This window comes from Rhinopithecus roxellana, chromosome 6 (assembly GCF_007565055.1).
Source record: "Rhinopithecus roxellana isolate Shanxi Qingling chromosome 6, ASM756505v1, whole genome shotgun sequence".
In the NCBI taxonomy this organism is placed as follows: domain Eukaryota; kingdom Metazoa; phylum Chordata; class Mammalia; order Primates; family Cercopithecidae; genus Rhinopithecus; species Rhinopithecus roxellana.
In genome coordinates this window covers 58,226,812-58,248,281 of record NC_044554.1, presented here as the reverse complement: position 1 = coordinate 58,248,281, position 21,470 = coordinate 58,226,812, and the positions used below count along the sequence as shown (strand labels likewise).

At 39.3% G+C, this 21,470-nt stretch overlaps 1 protein-coding gene across 9 annotated transcripts in view; it reads left to right on the top strand.

The window, feature by feature from the left end:
* CALD1 (caldesmon 1) overlaps positions 1 to 21,018 on the top strand; it is a 243,170-nt gene extending 222,152 nt beyond the window's left edge. For 4 of the 9 annotated variants that reach the window (XR_004058120.1, XR_004058124.1, XR_004058119.1 and 1 more), the window contains 7 exons: positions 6,731 to 6,774; positions 6,871 to 6,952; positions 10,019 to 10,156; positions 10,580 to 10,675; positions 13,219 to 13,333; positions 15,695 to 15,775; positions 18,712 to 21,018. Coding sequence is in view for 4 of the 9 variants with exons in the window: in XM_030933385.1 (XP_030789245.1) it covers positions 6,731 to 6,774; positions 6,871 to 6,952; positions 10,019 to 10,156; positions 10,580 to 10,675; positions 15,695 to 15,775; positions 18,712 to 18,717 (447 nt within the window). In the remaining 5 variants the exon portion in view is untranslated. The remainder of the gene's footprint in view (positions 1 to 6,730; positions 6,775 to 6,870; positions 6,953 to 10,018; positions 10,157 to 10,579; positions 10,676 to 13,218; positions 13,334 to 15,694; positions 15,776 to 18,711) is intronic. The other 5 variants (XM_030933385.1, XM_030933383.1, XM_010371417.2 and 2 more) reach the window with 3 other exon arrangements.
* The last annotated feature ends 452 nt before the right edge of the window (positions 21,019 to 21,470 follow it).

Genomic DNA, 21,470 nt, shown 5'->3' with positions numbered 1-21,470 from the left:
GGGGACAGCACACAGCTGAAGACCAACAGGGGAAGTAGCGGGAGCCGGTGCAGACGCGAACGACTCTGTCTGACAGCTTTGGGGAGAGCCGTGGATCTCCCAACGCGGAGGTTGAGATCTGAGAACGGACAGACTGCCTGCTCAGGTGTGTCTCTGACCCCTGAGTAGCCTAGCTGGGAGAAATCCCCCACTAGGGGCAGTCTGACACCCCACACCTCACAGGGTGGAGTACACCCCTGAGAGGAAACTTCCAAAGGAAGAATCAGACAGGTACACTCGCTGTTCAGCAATATTCTATCTTCGGCAACCTCTGCTGCTGATACCCAGGCAAACAGGGTCTGAAGTGGACCTCAAGCAATCTCCAACAGACCAACAGACAGTCCTTCTGACTGTCAGAAGGAAAACTATCAAACAGGAAGGACACCTATACCAAAACCCCATCAGTACGTCACCACCATCAAAGACCAGAGACAGATAAAACCACAAAGATGGGGAAGAAGCAGGGCAGAAAAGCTGGAAATTCAAAAAATAAGAGCGCATCTCCCCCTGCGAAGGAGCGCAGCCCATCGCCAGCAACGGATCAAAGCTGGTCAGAGAATGACTTGGACGAGAGGAGAGAAGAAGGCTTCAGTCCATCAAACTTATCAGAGCTAAAGGAGGAATTACGTACCCAGCGCAAAGAAACTAAAAATCTTGAAAAAAGAGTGGAAGAATTGACAGCTAGACTAATTAATGCAGAGAAGATCATAAACGAAATGACAGAGATGAAAACCATGACACGAGAAATACGTGACAAATGCACAAGCTTCAGTAACCGACTCGATCAACTGGAAGAAAGAGTATCAGCGATTGAAGATCAAATGAATGAAATGAAGCGAGAAGAGAAACCAAAAGAAAAAAGAAGAAAAAGAAATGAGCAAAGCCTGCAAGAAGTATGGGATTACGTAAAAAGACCAAATCTACGTCTGATTGGGGTGCCTGAAAGTGAGGGGGAAAATGGAACCAAGTTGGAAAACACTCTTCAGGATATCATCCAGGAGAACTTCCCCAACCTAGTAGGGCAGGCCAACATTCAAATTCAGGAAATACAGAGAACGCCACAAAGATACTCCTCCAGAAGAGCAACTCCAAGACACATAATTGCCAGATTCACCAAAGTTGAAATGAAGGAAAAAATCTTAAGGGCAGCCAGAGAGAAAGGTCGGGTAACCCACAAAGGGAAGCCCATCAGACTACCAGCAGATCTCTCGGCAGAAACTCTACAAGCCAGAAGAGAGTGGGGGCCAATATTCAACGTTCTTAAAGAAAAGAATTTTAAACCCAGAATTTCATATCCAGCCAAACTAAGTTTCATAAGTGAAGGAGAAATAAAATCCTTTACAGATAAGCAAATGCTTAGAGATTTTGTCACCACCAGGCCTGCCTTACAAGAGACCCTGAAGGAAGCCCTAAACATGGAAAGGAACAACCGGTACCAGCCATTGCAAAAACATGCCAAAATGTAAAGACCATCGAGGCTAGGAAGAAACTGCATCGACTAACGAGCAAAATAACCAGTTAATATCATAATGGCAGGATCAAGTTCACACATAACAATATTAACCTTAAATGTTAATGGACTAAATGCTCCAATTAAAAGACACAGACTGGCAAACTGGATAAAGAGTCAAGACCCATCAGTCTGCTGTATTCAGGAGACCCATCTCACATGCAGAGACATACATAGGCTCAAAATAAAGGGATGGAGGAAGATCTACCAAGCAAATGGAGAACAAAAAAAAGCAGGGGTTGCAATCCTTGTCTCTGATAAAACAGACTTTAAACCATCAAAGATCAAAAGAGACAAAGAAGGCCATTACATAATGGTAAAGGGATCAATTCAACAGGAAGAGCTAACTCTCCTAAATATATATGCACCCAATACAGGAGCACCCAGATTCATAAAGCAAGTCCTTAGAGACTTACAAAGAGACTAGACTCCCATACAATAATAATGGGAGACTTCAACACTCCGCTGTCAACATTAGACAGATCAACGAGACAGAAAGTTAACAAGAATATCCAGGAATTGAACTCATCTCTGCACCAAGCAGACCTAATAGACATCTATAGAACTCTCCACCCCAAATCAACAGAATATACATTCTTCTCAGCACCACATCGCACTTATTCCAAAATTGACCACATAATTGGAAGTAAAGCACTCCTCAGCAAATGTAAAAGAACAGAAATTATAACAAACTGTCTCTCAGACCACAGTGCAATCAAACTAGAACTCAGGACTAAGAAACTCAATCAAAACCGCTCAACTACATGGAAACTGAACAACCTGCTCCTGAATGACTACTGGGTACATAACGAAATGAAAGCGGAAATAAAGATGTTCTTTGAAACCAATGAGAACAAAGATACAACATACCAGAATCTCTGGGACACATTTAAAGCAGTGTGTAGAGGGAAATTTATAGCACTAAATGCCCACAAGAGAAAGCAGGAAAGATCTAAAATTGACACTCTAACATCACAATTAAAAGAACTAGAGAGGCAAGAGCAAAGACATTCAAAAGCTAGCAGAAGGCAAGAAATAACTAAGATCAGAGCCGAACTGAAGGAGATAGAGACACAAAAAACCCTCCAAAAAATCAATGAATCCAGGAGTTGGTTTTTTGAAAAGATCAACAAAATTGACAGACCACTAGCAAGGCTAACAAAGAAGAAAAGAGAGAGGAATCAAATAGATGCAATAAAAAATGATAAAGGGGATATCACCACTGACCCCACAGAAATACAAACTACCATCAGAGAATACTATAAACGCCTCTACGCAAATCAACTAGGAAATCTAGAAGAAATGGATAAATTCCTGGACACTTACACTCTCCCAAGGCTAAACCAGGAAGAAGTTGAATCCCTGAATAGACCAATAGCAGGCTCTGAAATTGAGGCAACAATTAATAGCCTACCCACCAAAAAAAGTCCAGGACCAGATGGATTCACAGCTGAATTCTACCAGAGGTACAAGGAGGAGCTGGTACCATTCCTTCTGAAACTATTCCAATCAATAGAAAAAGAGGGAATCCTCCCTAACTCATTTTATGAGGCCAACATCATCCTGATACCAAAGCCTGGCAGAGACACATCAAAAAAAGAGAATTTTAGACCAATATCCCTGATGAACATTGATGCAAAAATTCTCAATAAAATACTGGCAAACCGGATTCAGCAGCACATCAAAAAGCTTATCCACCATGATCAAGTGGGCTTCATCCCTGGGATGCAAGGCTGGTTCAACATTCGCAAATCAATAAACGTAATCCAGCATATAAACAGAACCAAAGACAAGAACCACATGATTGTCTCAATAGATGCAGAAAAGGCTTTTGACAAAATTCAACAGCCCTTCATGCTAAAAACGCTCAATAAATTCGGTATTGATGGAACGTACCTCAAAATAATAAGAGCTATTTACGACAAACCCACAGCTAATATCATACTGAATGGGCAAAAACTGGAAAAATTCCCTTTGAAAACTGGCACAAGACAGGGATGCCCTCTCTTACCACTCCTATTCAACATAGTGTTGGAAGTTCTGGCTAGGGCAATCAGGCAAGAGAAATAAATCAAGGGTATCCAGTTAGGAAAAGAAGAAGTCAAATTGTCCCTGTTTGCAGATGACATGATTGTATATTTAGAAAACCCCATCGTCTCAGCCCAAGATCTCCTTAAGCTGATAAGCAACTTCAGCAAAGTCTCAGGATACAAAATTAATGTGCAAAAATCACAAGCATTCTTATACACCAGTAACAGACAAGCAGAGAGCCAAATCAGGAATGAACTTCCATTCACAATTGCTTCAAAGAGAATAAAATACCTAGGAATCCAGCTTACAAGGGATGTAAAGGACCTCTTCAAGGAGAACTACAAACCACTGCTCAGTGAAATCAAAGAGGACACAAACAAATGGAAGAACATACCATGCTCATGGATAGGAAGAATCAATATCGTGAAAATGGCCATACTCCCCAAGGTTATTTATAGATTCAATGCCATCCCCATCAAGCTACCAATGAGTTTCTTCACAGAATTGGAAAAAACTGCTTTAAAGTTCATATGGAACCAAAAAAGGGCCCGCATTGCCAAGACAATCCTAAGTCAAAAGGACAAAGCTGGAGGCGTCACGCTACCTGACTTCAAACTATACTACAAGGCTACAGTAACCAAAACAGCATGGTACTGGTACCAAAACAGAGATATAGATCAATGGAACAGAACAGAGTCCTCAGAAATAATACCACACATCTACAGCCATCTGATCTTTGACAAACCTGAGAGAAACAAGAAATGGGGAAAGGATTCCCTATTTAATAAATGGTGCTGGGAAAATTGGCTAGCCATAAGTAGAAAGCTGAAACTGGATCCTTTCCTTACCCCTTATACGAAGATTAATTCAAGATGGATTAGAGACTTAAATGTTAGACCTAATACCATAAAAACCCTAGAAGAAAATCTAGGTAGTACCATTCAGGACATAGGCATGGGCAAGGACTTCATGTCTAAAACACCAAAAGTAACGGCAGCAAAAGCAAAAATTGATAATGGGATCTAATTAAACTAAAGAGCTTTTGCACAGCAAAAGAAACTACCATCAGAGTGAACAGGCAACCTACAGAATGGGAGAAAATTTTTGCAACCTACTTATCTGACAAAGGGCTAATATCCAGAATCTACAAAGAACTCAAACAAATATACGAGAAAAAAACAAACAACCCCATCAAAAAGTGGGCAAAGGATATGAACAGACATTTCTCAAAAGAAGATATTCATACAGCCAACAGACACATGAAAAAATGCTCATCATCACTCGCCATCAGAGAAATGCAAATCAAAACCACAATGAGATACCATCTCACACCAGTTAGAATGGCAATCATTAAAAAGTCAGGAAACAACAGGTGTTGGAGAGGATGTGGAGAAATAGGAACACTTTTACACTGTTGGTGGGATTGTAAACTAGTTCAACCATTATGGAAAACAGTATGGCAATTCCTCAAGGATCTAGAACTAGATGTACCATATGACCCAGCCATCCCACTACTGGGTATATACCCAAAGGATTATAAATTATTCTACTACAAAGACACATGTACACGTATGTTTATTGCGGCACTATTCACAATAGCAAAGACTTGGAATCAACCCAAATGTCCATCTGTGACAGACTGGATTAAGAAAATGTGGCACATATACACCATGGAATACTATGCAGCCATAAAAAAGGATGAGTTTGCGTCCTTTGTAGGGACATGGATGCAGCTGGAAACCATCATTCTTAGCAAACTATCACAAGAACAGAAAACCAAACACCGCATGTTCTCACTCATAGGTGGGAACTCAACAATGAGATCACTTGGACTCGGGAAGGGGAACATCACGCACTGGGGCCTATCATGGGGAGGGGGGAGGGGGGAGGAGGGAGGGCTTGCATTGGGGAGTTATACAAGATATAAATGATGAATTGATGGGTGCTGACGAGTTGATGGGTGCAGCACACCAACATGGCATAAGTATACATATGTAACAAACCTGCACGTTATGCACATGTACCCTAGAACTTAAAGTATAATAAAAAATAATAATAATAATAATAATTAACTGTAAAAAAAAAAAAAAAAGAATTCATCAAAGACTACTGAACTGCTAAGATTTTTTTTATGTCCACCCCTGTTTCTCTGGGCTTATTTCCTAATTTCACACTTGGGCTAAGAGAGGCTTCGTGGGAAGCCTCAGCCATTACAGATAAGCTGTGCCCCATCCTCATTCTACCTGCATCCCATCTTTTACGTTCCACGGCTAATGAAGTTCAACAATAGGCTTGATCGTTGACCCTTGTCAAGTTAGGAAATCAGGTTAAGCAATAAGGGACTAGTTCACATTTCCTAGTTATTCAATCCTGTTACATAACAAATACATAGTTAAAACATTGTGGGAAAATTTTGTTAAGTCAAATAGCATGGTATGTCTCTAGTAAATACATCCTAAAGGGTAACAGTGTGTATTTTTGAAAAAATTATTTAAGTTTGTTGTTGTTTTGTTTTGAGACAGATGCTCGTTCTGTCACCCAGGCTGGAGTACAGTGGCACAATCTTGGCTCACTGCAATCTCTTCCTCCCAGGTTCAAGCAATTCTCCCATCTCAGCCTCCCAAGTAGCTGGGGCTACAGGCACGTGCCACCACATCCAGTTAATTTTTGTATTTTTTAGTAGAGATAGGGTTTCCCCTTGTTGACCAGGCTGGTCTTGAACTCCTGACCTCAAGTGTTATTTGCCTGCCTCGATCTCTCAAAGTGCTAGGATTATAGTTGTGAGCCTCAGTGCCCTGCCAATTATGTTAGTCTTAAAATTCAATTATTTTGCCACTGATTAATATGGTTTTAGAGGCATTTTTTATTCCATTTCTGTCTGGTCTTTATTTTGCCTTGAAAACTTGATTTTTTTTTTACACATTTTCTCTATCCTGTATCAATCCTACCTTCATTCCCCCAAATCTCACTACCAGATACCTTATATGTAGTTTTGCTTTCTAGCAGATCTATGCACAGTAACTCAAATACCCTTATATGCTCTTTGGTGTGTTTATTGAACAGGTTCAGGGATGATATTGGTCTGGGCTGAGAAACACTGCTTATAAGCTTGAAATATTAATTGGGTTTATTTTCTTTTGCAATTCCTAGATAGAAGAGCGAGCAGAATTTTTGAATAAGTCTGTGCAGAAAAGGTAAATATGGTTGATGGTTCAGTTGAACTGATCAGCTAGCATATGTATGGGAAGATTCTCTCTCATATTTTTATATGTATGTGTTTACTTTTTTAGCAGTGGTGTCAAATCGACCCATCAAGCAGCAGTAGTCTCCAAGATTGACAGCAGACTGGAGCAGTATACCAGTGCAATTGAGGTGAGAATTGTCCTCAGCGTTATGATCCCGCTGAACAGAAATAGATTCTGACTACATAGAAGATCATAAAAACACTTAGGACAATAATCAAGTCCAATAGCCCTAGGAGTGTTGGAAATTTTTTTTTTTTTTTTTTTTTTTTTTTTTTGAGATGGAATCTCACTCTGTTGCCCAGGCTGGAGTGCAGTGGCAAACTCGGCTCACGGCAACCTCCGCCTCCCAGGGTCAAGCAATTCTTCTGCCTCAACGTCCCAAGTAGCTGGGATTACAGGGGCCCACCACCACACTTGGCTAATTTTTGTATTTTTAGTAGAGACAGAGTTTTACTCTGTTGGCCAGGCTGGTCTCGAACTCCTGGCCTCAAGTGATCCACCCGCCTTGGCGTCCCAAAGCCAAATGTGAGCCATCACACCCGGCCACCAATAGTGTTAGAATATTAATGATTTATTACACTTTGAAATTCTAAGTTCTAAGAAATACAGTAATAAAGATAAATTTTAGAAGAGTTTTAAATAAATTACTTTCTACTTTCAGCCTGAATATTGTTTAATGAAAATGGTGTTTTTTTTAACAAATGGGTTTATTGGTATTTTTATATATATATAAATATATATATAAATATAAATAAATATATATAATATAAATATATATAAATATATATATATATAATATATATATAAATACTTTTTTTTTTTTTTTTGAGGCAGAGTTTTACTCTTTTTGCCCAGGCTGGAGTACAATGATGCCATCTCGGCTCACTGCAACCTCCACCTCCTGGATTCAAGCGATTCTCCTGCCTCAGGCTCCTGAGTAGTTGTCATTATAGGTGCCCACCACCACGCTCAGCTAATTTTTTTTTGTTTGTATTTTTAGTAGAGACAGAGTTTTGCCATATTGGCCAGGCTGGTCTCAAACTCCTGACCTCAGGTGATCCGCCCTCCTCAGCCTCCCAAAGTGATGGGATTACAGGCATGAGCCACCGTGCCCGGCCAGTATTTAACTATATTTTTTATACATTCACATGTATATTTTCAATATCCCTAATTCCTTATAAAATATGTTCCCATATGTGGTTTGAATAGGTCTCTCACAATCTTATTTAATCCTGTTTATAAAAACCTTTTATTATCAAATAAAAATAGTAGTATAATATAATATAAAGATGATAGCCAACCCAAGTTTAATCATCATCAATTTCAAACTGATTGTTTTATATTTGAAGGACCACAGTTTTATGTGTCTATCTACTCCACCTTTTTTTCCCCCACCCAACTGACCTGGGGGTTTTATTCTATTTGGAAATGTGTATTTCCCAATACCAAAGCGCCAAGAAGGAAGGTGTCGTTGATCAAGATGTGATCCTGCTTTTTTCTCCTTTGTGTAGACTTTAGTCACTGGTTTTAGCCTCTTGCACATCAGAGCACCTGCTATGAAGTAATTGGATCAGTTTGATTTGATTTTTTCTTCTTCTTTATATTGTAGGGTGGAGATACACATATAATAGTTTACAGATGATATGCGGGAATAAGAAAGAGAGGCATCCGATGATTTATCAAAGGAATAATCAAGTCCTAACACTAAAGATGTGATTTACAAGACTAAATGTCCACTAAAATATAAAACAGATTGCAGATCTTTATTTTCTGTGGTTGAGTTGGTCATAGCACTAATAGGTGTAATGAAACCAAGACTGCAGCTTTAAACTTTGCACAGTCCAATGAGATTGTTCTTTATGCCATGGCCCCTCATAATGGTGCCGCTCATCCTGGCTGTGCCTTCTTGAACATAGGCACAGGCCACAGAGCAGGACTGGAGGAGAAACTCGAGCCATTTGGGGTATGGCCTTCATTACTGCTGGCAGTGTCTTGAATACACTTCTTTCTTACTTACATTCATTCTTTCCTCCTTCCAATATATTTCCCATGCAGGGGTAGCTCAGTTTTTCCATCTTTTAGCACTTTCCTGCCTCAGGACTTTTGCACATGCTGTTACCTCTGCATGGAATGGAGTTTGCTGCTCCTGTTGACTTCGCCACTTTCAAGTCTTCTGTCAGATCTGGTTTAAAATATCACTTCCTCAGAGTAACCTTCGTTGCACCCCCAAACTAAGTATTGCCCCCCGATTGTGTGCCATGCTTTATGGCACATCATTTTTCATAGCACTTAGCACAATGTGAAATAAATACTTGTATAACTAGTTACTATCTTTCCTTTCTATTAAAATATAACCCCACTGCAGCTGACTGTCTTCTTGTTTTTTGTTTGTTTTTTGGTTTTTGTATTTTATTTATTTATTTTGACACGGAGTTTCGCTCTTGTTGCCCAAGCTGGAGTGCAATGGTGCAATCTCGGCTCACTGCAACCTCCGCATTCCAGGTTCAAGCGATTCTCCTGCCTCAGCCTCCCAACTCTCTTGTTTTGAGCACCACTGTATCCCCAGAGCCTAGCAAAGTGCCCTTCATACAGTAGGCATTTATGAAGTATTGTTGAGGCCAGGTGTACTGACTCATGCCTGTAGTCACAGCACTTTGGGAGGCCGAGGCAGGAGGATCCCTTGAGCCCAGGAACTCGAAACCAGCGTGGGCAACATAGAGACTATGCCCGGCTAATTTTTTCATTTTTTTCTCTACAAAATAGAGGCCTATGGTTCCAGCTACTCGGGAAGCTGAAGTGGGAGGATCACTTGAGCCCTGGAGATTGTGACTGTAGTGAGCCTTGATTGTGCCACTGCACTCCAGACTGGGTGACAGAGCAAGACCCTGTCTCAAAAAAAAAAAAAAGTATCTGTTGAATAAACAAAGTAGAATATCAATTTCACAATAAATGGTGTCCAACAAAAAGCATATTTCATTTTTGAAAGATCCTCTGATCTAGCTGTGATGGTTTATTTTGAGGGACATATGTCATCAGGATAAAGTTTTAAAACAGAAATTATCACTCTCATTTTTGGTGAAGGAGTTTACACAATGAATTTTTAAGATGATAATGTTGAGGAAGATAAATTCCCTGTAATTTTATGGGAACAAACTTCCCAGCACCAATCCTAAAAATAACTCACAAATTTCAGGGAACAAAAAGCTCAAAACCTACAAAGCCGGCAGCCTCGGATCTTCCTGTTCCTGCTGAAGGTGTACGCAATATCAAGAGTATGTGGGAGAAAGGGAATGTGTTTTCATCCCCCACTGCAGCAGGCACACCAAATAAGGTAAGCGTCTGATTTTTGTCTTTTAAGTGTAGAGGGGCACATGTTTTTTCATGTTGATTGTGATTTAGGAATCACACTAGTAAATAATAAAAGCAGTGAAGAAGGTGCAATTTGTATTTTGTTTTGCAATGATCACAAAAGCAAGCTCAGAAAGAGTGTGTTCCTGAGGTTGCATGATGTACTAAGCCTCGGCCATCGTACTCCAAATAAAGTGCCTGAGCTGAAACGTCCACCTTTGAAGTTGGAGTGGGGCGAGTTACAAGGGAAAGAAAACCAGATAACATATTCTGTAAATATCAAGTGTTAAGGTTTATGGTTATGTGAAATTATACTTACTGATATTTTGAATTTGCTTTGAAAATTCCTTCCCAGGTATAAAGTTTACTTCATTCTCTAATATTTTGGATGATTGTCCCTTTGTAGGAAACTGCTGGCTTGAAGGTAGGGGTTTCTAGCCGCATCAATGAATGGCTAACTAAAACCCCAGATGGAAACAAGTCACCTGCTCCCAAACCTTCTGTAAGTAACCTTCAGGTTTTTCTGAGTTTCTTTGATCTCCCAGCTTTTATCAGCGGAAGAAAACAAGCAGTTGTTCTGTTTACCTAGGAATGGCAGTGCTCCTGTTCTTTGCTTTCCCTGATGAATAACAAACGGGAAAGTGTTCAGATTTACAGCTATTCTAAGAAGCTGCATCGCAGTTACTCAGAGGGTAAAATGGAACCAAATAATCACCTCTACACCCTAACTGAGAGAAGGAATCAGCTAGAATATTGAGGCAGTTCGAATTTAGACCCTTTACTCGTCTATTTGTTTAGCTTCTATTCTATAGATTCTAGATAGAAGTTTGAAAATGAATGGTCAAATCATTTTGGGTAGTTCTTTGTCAGGAGCACCCCTAAACTTATTCCCAAAAGAATATGTATGTTGCCTATTGGGAACCCATATGTTCCAATTTCCCTAGTTTTTATAACTTGGCACAAAAATGCAGTTATTGGGTAGTTGTTGAAATAATTGGTCTAATTGTGTTGTCAACACCTCCTCAGGAAAGTCTTAAACTGGAAACTAGAAAAACTGGTTATGAATGATGTTTTTGAGAATTTAAAATTTTCTTTATTTATTAAGTGCAGCTATCTTACTAAAAATACATTTCTTTTCACCTTTTCGTTGAATGTATATGACAATTGCCTGGCATTTGTCATTATAATAAGAAAAAGTATCAAGCTCCCCACTGTATATTGCTGAGTTTTCCCTGTTAAGTTTGCTTTTATAGCTTTGTTGGTGCTCAAGGGAGCTGAGAGTCCACTGTCATAATCCTACATTCTAGAGGAAGAAGAAAAACTTTCCAATCCTAGGCCTCTGTGCATTTAATTGCATCCATTGGCTCCATGCCATTTAATTGCATTTGTTGGCTCCATATATAATATCCAAAGTCACTGACTTTTGTCACTTTCCAATTTAAAAAGGAAGAAATGGAAATGTTTGCAAATCCTTCTTGGACACAACTCTTTGAACCATTTAATTAATATACACCCCGAGATTCTTTGCATAAAGGCTCACAGGAGGTATAAACTAATGTCAACCCAATTTACAATTAGAAAATCTTCACACACTGAAAAAAGCAACTTTTCCTCCCCCTCTCAATAGGTACAAGAATGGGGGTTTATAAAAGGATACAGTTGAGGCAAGAAACTAGACCCAAAAGTTATGCGCTCTTTAATGCCTCAAGTTTTCCAAGCATCTCTGGTACCATAAGGGAGTAGAAATTATTTTCAAAAACAAAACAAAGCCATGGCAGTGTATATAAGTTTTGTGGTTCCATACCAGTGATTATTAACCCTTTTTGAATTATGAACCCCTTTAAAACCTAATGAAATTTAAGGACCCTCTCCCCCAAATATACATATAAAAAACAAGGCAGTCAATGGACCTACTGAGGAACTCTCAAGATAGTAAGGAGAGAAAGATATATGTTTCCCTCTTTAATAAGTATGGAATATTTGGAGGAGATGCTAATTTTTGCACGTTTATGATATTTCCAATCTTTCATTTTTGTAGATTATACTCAAAACATTGATCCAGAACTTGCCCCCTATTCTTTTATGGGTACTTGAACTTGTAAACTTAGAAGTTTACCATCATCTGTATGACATCCTAATGAGGTTAAAAATATAAAATTCAGTTATTATTATGATAGGTATAACTGTATCCAGGTTTCCACAGCAAAACAAAACAAAATAAAACAAAACAAAACAAAACATACACCATGTTCTGGGGTTACTGACAGCCTCCTTAAAAAAAAAAAAAAAAAAAAAAAAAACTATTGCAGAGAAATTACAAAATCGGCCGGGCGCGGTGGCTCAAGCCTGTAATCCCAGCACTTTGGGAGGCCGAGACGGGTGGATCGCGAGGTCAGGAGATCGAGACCATCCTGGCTAACACGGTGAAACCCCATCTCTACCAAAAATACAAAAACTAGCCGGGCGAGGTGGCGGGCGCCTGTAGTCCCAGCTACTCAGGAGGCTGAGGCAGGAGAATGGCGTAAACCCAGGAGGCGGAGCTTGCAGTGAGCTGAGATCTGGCCACTGCACTCCAGTCCGGGTGACAGAGCGAGACTCTGCCTCAAAAAAAAAAAAAAAAAAAAAGAAATTACAAAATCATTGCCTGCTTTACCTACTAATTAGTATGTGACTTGCTAGATCACCCCCTAGAGGGTGGAGAAGAAAAGGAAAGAAGAACATGGCAGTTAGTATAGATTTTAGTGACATCCTTCTTCCCATTAGATTTTGTAGACTGGTATGGCTTCCCGAATGAAAAGCAGATGGAAGAAAGTTCTATGAAATCAATGTAAATACACCAGATTGCTACTGGGATGTCCCTTGCTATTTGTGGGTAGAATTTATAAGATTTCAGTATAACTTTGTAACTGCAATTCAATTCTGAGTATGTCTGTTTTAGCTGGTTTGTCTATTCTTTGTGTCTAAACTACATGTTACACAGCAATTAAAAAACTAATTTGTCTTTCTTTTTGTTTAAAAAAAAAAAACCAACAATGTCTTTCTCAGCTGATCTTCTGTTCCTCACTCTTTGGTCTCTGGTTGATTGGAAATCTGCTTCTCCTGCCTTCATTTCTCCCTCTTCTTCCGGAGTGGGTCTTTCTCTAAAATGTAGTCTGGTCAGGTAATTCCATTTATATTTCCCCTTTGATTTAAAATGCCAACTTATAACTCGGATGTTAATATTTTCTTAAAAGGACTCTTTAAACTCTTTAAGTGATCTTGAAAGATTCATCGGCAGGATTTATGGGAAGTGCAATCCATTTTCTTAGGTAGAAGAACATGCATGAGAAGGAAAAATATTTGTCTCATGTGAGTCAAATAAACAAAGTGATAATAGCTGCTTTCCAGAGCTTCCCTCAGCATGTTCCTAATTATAGTTTCCAAAATTTTAAAACAGTCTTCCAGACAGTTTGGCAGCTTCCACCTACGCTGGCAAATGTAGTGGAATTCTACAAAAATAATCTGATTTGTTGCTTAATGGCTCCAAGTTAAATAGGTGTAACTCTCTAATAGAATATCAGGAATTTATGCCACAGAGGAAATTCAGAAACTCAGTAAGGTTTAGGCAAATCTGAAATGCTTCACATGGTATCATTTAACTGTGCATTTTCAGTGTTACAATCTCAATACTATCTATCAGAAATATGTCCATTTAGATCAGTGTCCATGGGTAAATGAATTGCTGTTAGCTTTGCCTTCCTCCTGAGAAAAGGGTTTGCCAAAATAAGCATTACTATTTCAGTAAAACACATTTATTTTCTGCACACTACCTTTTGCCAAGTACTAACATAAGCAAATGCTGGGAGAAAAGTAAATTGAAACAGAAATTTGGTTCCTTATCCAAATGAAATTAATTATGAGGTAGTAAATAAAGACCCTAAGCTATATAACTGTTATCGATCATATTTTAGTGTTTCCATCCCAAGATTTCCACATGTTCTTACACATGTCATCAACTGTCATCTTCTCGCATGGGTTCAATTTGTGATGAATGTTTATATTTGCGGGGTTCTACTGATCCACTTCTGAATTACCCATTTGCCCCTCAGGAGACACAAAATGATTTTAGGGTGAGGGAGGGGCAGCTAGAAAAGGGACTTTGTGGCCAGGCACAGTGGCTCACGCCTGTAATCCCAGCACTTTCAGAGGCTGAGGTGGGCAGATCATGAGGTCAGGAGATTGAGACCATCCTGGCTAACATGGTGAAACCCTGTCTCTACTAAAAATACAAACATTAGCTGAGCATAGGGGCTTGTGCCTGTAATCCCAGCTACTCGGGAGGCTGAGATAGGAGAATTGCTTGAATCCAGGAGTCAGAGGCTGCAGTGAGCCGAGATCATGCCACTGCACTGCAGCCTCGGCGACAGAGCAAGACTGTCTCAAAAAAGAAAAAGAAGAAAGAAAAGTGACTTTGTTTGGGCTACCTGGCAGCGGATCCCAAGATAATGATTCCAGAGCAAGTTGTTTACATGGAGGTGAAGAAAACACTACAGGGTGTGAGGTTGGGAAAAGGCAGCCCACAAAGAAGGTGTTATTAAGCAAGTCCCCACATGGGCTGTTAAACCTTAATCCCACGGAGGAAATCCTGGAAGCCACCAGATAACACATACTTCAGAGTTACCCAAGCTGAGGCGAGAGTGAGCTTGAGAAATAATATTGCACCAACATTCACCAGTCAGCCATTGAGGACTGCTCCTGGAGATTTTATAATAACTCTCTGAACTTTCCAGCCTGCCTCCTGGGCAGGCAAAACGGGCATCTGTACCCAGAGAAAGTCCCTAGGCAGAGAAGTGCCATGTGGGCAGCTGGCAGTCAGGCTGGTGTGCACTAAAGTAGTAAGGGCTGGGGGAAAAGAGGTGAGTACTAACTGAGTTCATCTGTGATTCAGGAAATGTTTACCAAACCCCAAATTAATTATTTTTAAATAACCTATGATCTATTGACTTGTAAGAGTGCAGAAATTTAAAATGAGGCTACATTATTTTAAACATGCTCCTGTTTCACTTTTACTGATCAATAAACAGTAAGTCCTTGGTAAAGGGCAAGGACCCAGAGGCTATAGTTCCAGCCCATTCTCATATCATAAGACATGTCACGGTCTATATAAAATCAAACAACAGCTAACCCCATCTCTACTAAAAATACAAAAAAATTAGCCGGGCATGGTGGCACACACCTGTAATACCAGCTACCCAAGAGGCTGAGGCAGGAGAATCACTTGAAACCCAGTAGACGGAGGTTGCAGTGAGCCAAGATCACACCACTGCACTCCAGCCTGGGCGACAGAGTGAGATTCTGTCTCAAAAAAAAAAAAAATCAAACAACAGCTGATGGTCCTTTCAATTCCATTTCAGATCACTGGGGTAAAGTGTATAAAACAACAAATTGATTCAAATAAACAATAGATGTGGCCATTTATTTAGAGCTGGCTGGAAAATACAAATGGCCACCTATCGATGTTTTTCTGCTTTCTCTTTATCAGGACTTGAGACCAGGAGACGTATCCAGCAAGCGGAACCTCTGGGAAAAGCAATCTGTGGATAAGGTCACTTCCCCCACTAAGGTAATCCATTGGGAGGACTAGTATTTCAGAGGTGTGTTTTCCTGATGTATGCTGTAGTATAATGTCCTGGAGTCAGATGAGAAGTATCGCTGACCTACAGATCTTTGCCTGCACACTCATCAGTGTCTAAAAGACCAGTACATAACACAGTGAAAGGAAAAGTGCATTGCAAGTGTGTCAGTCATACAACATCAACAGCCCAAATCCATGGAATGGTTCTCAGTAAGACATTCTCAATACACCACAGTGGTAGGAACGTTGGCAGCAGAAGCCTGCATGGGATACTGTGGTCTACGTTTCCTTACAACGTCCCAGCTTGGTGCCACAGTCATTTAAAGATCACTTGGGGAAAACATCTGTCTCCCTGAGTGTTTCCAAAACTGCTTTCTGGAACCATTTTAGATTATATTGCCACTGCCAGCAGCCTAAGATTCAGGGTTGCTATGGCAAAAAAATTAAAATAATATTCAAGAGTAAGGCAACCATTTAATACCCTATGAAAATGAATGGCTAAGAATGACTGGGTTCCTCTTACTTTTAGTCTTCTGGTCAAAGGATATGGTCATTCTTCAGAAAGGAGGCTCTGAAGAACATCTAAATGATGCTCAGACTGCAAATGGGACCCTTTGTGGTACAATGAGCTCATTCAACTCCCAACTGTAGCCTTTCCCCATTTCAAGTAATAGACCTAGTCTTCTCCTTCAATAAAAAGAAAATTAAAAAGGAAGAAACTGGAGACGGACAATAAGCAAGGTTAGAACAGGCTGCTTATGGGCTGATTTAAACAGAAGCACTTCTTAAGCAAACTCAGGACTAAAGAGCGCATCAAAGGCAACTAGAGAATCACTACAATTCACTGCAGTGAGAGAATTACCTTCCCTTTCCTACTTTCTACATGTTCTTAGTTCTGATGCAGCTACCTAAACATATTACCCCACCTTCACTATTAGCTACGCATTGCGCTTTTATTCCATTGAAATTCACTAGCCTTTCTAAGTCATTGCTACACATATGAAAAGTGCCCGCTGGTAATTATCACATTGCAAACTACTAGCGCTAAGTGAGCACCCCACTGTATGCCAGACAACCTTCTACCTTCTTACCCTCCATTATTTCATTTGATCCTCCAGTCACCATGTGAGGTGAGCAGTGTATCATACGCATTTTGCAGCTGAGAAAAATGAGGCACTGAAAGATGAAGTAACTTTCTCAAAGTCACACAGTGAATAAGTAGCATAGCCTGCATTGATACTCCAGCAGTCTGATCTAAGCCTGCATTTTAACCATTATACATGGTACTTTCTTTTTTAGGATGCTATTCATGAGAAAATGTATAGTTGTTCAATTCCTTCTATAATTTTCTCTTGGTGGCAGGGGAGAAAAGAACTTTTTTTTGTTATTTTTTGAACAAAGAATGAGCTTGTTGACCTAAGCCTTTATGACCACTCTAGCCTAGTCTATTAGTGCATTGCAGGTTTGTCAGCCATGCAGTGTAAGTAGCCCAAACCCATGGAATTGTTCCCAGGAAGACATTCTCCATACACCACCGTGGGAGGAACATTGACAGCAGAAGGCTCTCCTCTCAGACCTCTGAGAGGTATCTGACCTCTCAGAATGGCAGTCCCAGTGTTTATGAGTCCCAGAATGAGTCCCTGAAAAGGGGATGTCAGCTGGCTATAGACCATCATCACTAGTATAATGGAGTCTCTCTGGATAACATTCCTCCTAGCCAGAGCTCTGGAAAGTAGAACAAAGATGATGTGAAATGGTCAGACTCAGAGAACATCACTCACATACAAACATGAATGGTATTCCCTGGAGTTATGTAGCACCAGTTATGTAGGCAGTACAAGGTAGGAGGGTGACAGTGTGAGTTTTCACACGCCACTAACCTCTTTCTACAGTAGTAATAATATAACCACCAGACGCAGAACTGAGTTTATGAGGTAGCAGATTAGGTAGCTCTTTTGCTCCAAAATGTCAAACTCATTTCTTGTTACTCAGTCATTCCTTAGAAATGAATACAATGAACACCCTTGAAAACTTGAATTCACAATACTTTAAGATTTCTTAATAGCTTGGCAAAAAATTTTAGCAACTAGTTGAGGGGGAGAGAATGGTATAAGAATAGGACTACAGGTGAGATAAGTCTCGTGGGGTAGGGGTGTAAGAATAGGAGGGAGAAAATAGAGATTGCTAGATTAAAAATGGGAGAAAACTAAAGATAAACATCCTCCTTCACCATCATACATTGATGTGGCCCTCACTGAGCTATTCAGTCGTTTGTGCCTGTTCTGGAATACACACTAGATTTTTGGCTCTTACGGTAGAGTTTAAAAATGAAAAAAACAAAGCAACTTACTTGACTCTAAATGCTATGAGCAAGGCCAAAGGTTAAGACAGGAAAAGAGAATATAAAGGAGAAAGACAGGAAGAGGGAAGTGAAAAAAATCAGAAGTAAGGATAAAATAAAAGAAGATCCAGCTGGGTGCAGTGGCTCACAACTGTAATCCCAGCACTTTGGGAGGTTGAGGCAGGCAGATCACTACAGGTCAGGAGTTCAAGATCAGCCTGGCCAACATATGGGAAACCTCGTCTTTACCAAAAATACAAAACTTAGCCAGGCATGGTGGTGCACGCCTGTAATCCCCAGCTACTCAAGAGGCTGAGATGGGAGAATTGCTTGAACCTGGGAGGCAGAGGTTGCAGTGAGCTGAGATCACACCACTGCACTTCAGCCTGGGTGACAGAGCAAGATTCTGTCTCAAAAAAATAAAAAAAGTAAAATGAAAGGTCATATTTGAATGGAATGCCAGTAATAATCCTCCCTTTCATAAATATTTATTACTGCCATACTTTTATTCCTTTTTCTTCTGACTACAAAAACTGCCTGAAACACTGCAGGCTGTCAATTTCAACTTTTCTTCTCTTGGCAGGTTTGAGACAGTTCAAGAAAGAACCCAAGCTCAAGACGCGGGACGAGCTCAGTTGTAGAGGGCTAATTTGCTCTGTTTTGTATTTATGTTGATTTACTAAATTGGGTTCATTTTCTTTTATTTTTCAATATCCCAATAAACCCATGTATATTATCACTATATTTAATAATCACAGTCTAGAGATGTTCATGGTAAAAGTACTGCCTTTGCACAGGAGCCTGTTTCTAAAGAAACCCATGCTGTGAAATAGAGACTTTTCTACTGATCATCGTAACTGTGTCTGAACAGTGATACCAACCACATCTGAAGTCAACGGAAGATCCAAGTTTAAAATTGCCTGCGGAATGTGTGCAGTATCTAGAAAAATGAACCGTAGTTTTTGTTTTTTTAAATACAGAAGTCATGTTGTTTCTGCACTTTATAATAAAGCATGGAAGAAATTATCTTAGTAGGCAATTGTAACACTTTTTGAAAGTAACCCATTTCAGATTTGAAATACTGCAGTAATGGTTGTCTTTAACAAAAAAAAAAAGGAAATGTACTGTTAAGGTATTACTTTTTTTCATGCTGGTGATTCATATCTAAATTACATTATTATGTTAGCTGACAGTGGTACTGATTTTTTAGGTTGGTTGTTTTGTGGATTTCTTTAGTAGTGATAGTAGCCTGAACCACATTTTAGATAACTCATGTATGTATGTATGTGCATACACATATACAAACACACTAATGGTAGAATGCTTTTTTATGTGCTAGACTATTATATTTAGTAGTATGTCATTGTAACTAGCCAATATCACAGCTTTTGAAAAATTAAAAAATCACAATATTGTATTAATATTTCATATTTGCCAATAGAAACATGGCAGATAGGTATCAATATGTTTTCAATGCCTGATGACCTATAAGAAGAAAGTATTGAAAAGAAGAGAGATTAGAAGTGTCACAAGGAGTTGAAATTTTCTAAAAGACATAGTATTTAGTTTATAATTAAATGCATTCTTGAAGTCCAGTGTGAATTTTATTAATGCTATCATCTCGACCAAGCTCAAAGCCTACTTATTAGAAACAATGAAGTTCACAATAGGTCATAAGGTCTCTTCCTTTTCTAAAATTGAAAGACAAGAAATTTAGTGCCAATATTGTACAGATTGAAATTCCATGAGTCTCAGCAAAGACTACCTTTGGCTAAATGTCTGCAAGCAGAGAAGTAAAGTGAGCAAAATCCAGTGTTGAGGAGTCATGACAGTACTTTGATCTTTATATACTCTGAAACATTTCTTTAAATTAAACTTTTCTACCTTTATTTGTCATTGGTACTTGTAGTAAGTTGACAACGTGGTGAAATTTCAAAATTATATGTAATTTCTACTAGTTTTACTTTCTCCCCCAAGTCTTTTTTAACTCATTATTTTTACACACACAATCCAGATCTTATTATAGCCTCTAAGTCTTTATTCTTCACAGTAGATAATGAAAGAGCCCTCCAGTGTCTTGGCAAAAATGTTCTGGTATAGCTGGATACGTACAGTGGAGTTATATAAACTCATACCTCAGTGGACTTAACCAAAATTGTGTTAGTCTCAATTCCTACCACACTGAGGGATCTTCCCAAATAACTATTTTCTTATCTACAGTATTCCTTCAGAAGAGCTAACCAGGGCAGGGCTGGCATGAGAAGTGACCCCTGCGTTACAAAGTCTATCTTCCTCAGAAGTTTGTAAAGAGCAGTTGAATCTTCTAGCTTTAGCAAACCTAGGCCAAAGGAAGGAAAGCCATGAAGAATGCAGAAGTCAAACACTCATGACAGAGTAGGCACAAGTCTACAATAAGCTAAATCAGAATTTGCGTATACAAATGTCCCAGGTAGCATTGACTCCCATCATTGGAGTGAAATGGATCAAAGTTTGAATTAAGGCCTATGGTGAGGTAACATTGCTTTGCTGTACTTTTGAACAAGAGCTTCTCGTGATCACTGTTATATATTTTTCTAGAAAATCTAAAGTTCAGAGGAGAATGTATCACTGCTGACTTTTATTCCAATATTTGGATGGAGTTAAGTTTTAGGGTAGAATTTTGTTCAGTTTGGATTTAATCTTTTGAAAAGTAAATTCCTTGTTTACTGGTTTGACTATAATTCTCTGTTATCTTTATGAGGTAAAACTGCAAGCTGACTAGCATGTTCTGTGAATCTGCCATTCCTAAAACTTTTATAAACACTTGATATTTTTCACTGATAATTGATCGCTCCAATAAACATATATTGTGAGAATGCATCCACAATAAATGGAATTCCTTCCTGCAAAATGTCTTTGCCTTACTTATTTTTATGTACAATATTGATACTGAGAGGTATGTCTATTGTAACAAAGATTATGGCACAGTAAAACCTATATTTCAGGTTGAGTCTTGGTTTCACTCTTTAAAGAAGAAAAGCATTTTCATATTTTTAAATTATCTAACAAAGTACAGAAAATTGGTCTTATGTTGACAACTGATCAAACATGTATGGAAAAGGTTGAAGAGGAATTTTGCAAATCCTTCCTAAAAGAAACTATCGTCAGGCACAGTGGCTTACGCCTGTAATCCCAGCACTTTGGGAGGCAGGAGGATTGCTTGAACCTGGGAGTTCAAGGCCTGTAGGGTCCAGCCCCACAGGGTCAGTGGGTTTTTCTCCCCGTGTGTGGAGATGAGAGATTGTAGAAATAAAGACACAAGACAAAGAGATAAAAAAAAAGACAGCTGGGCCCGGGGGACCA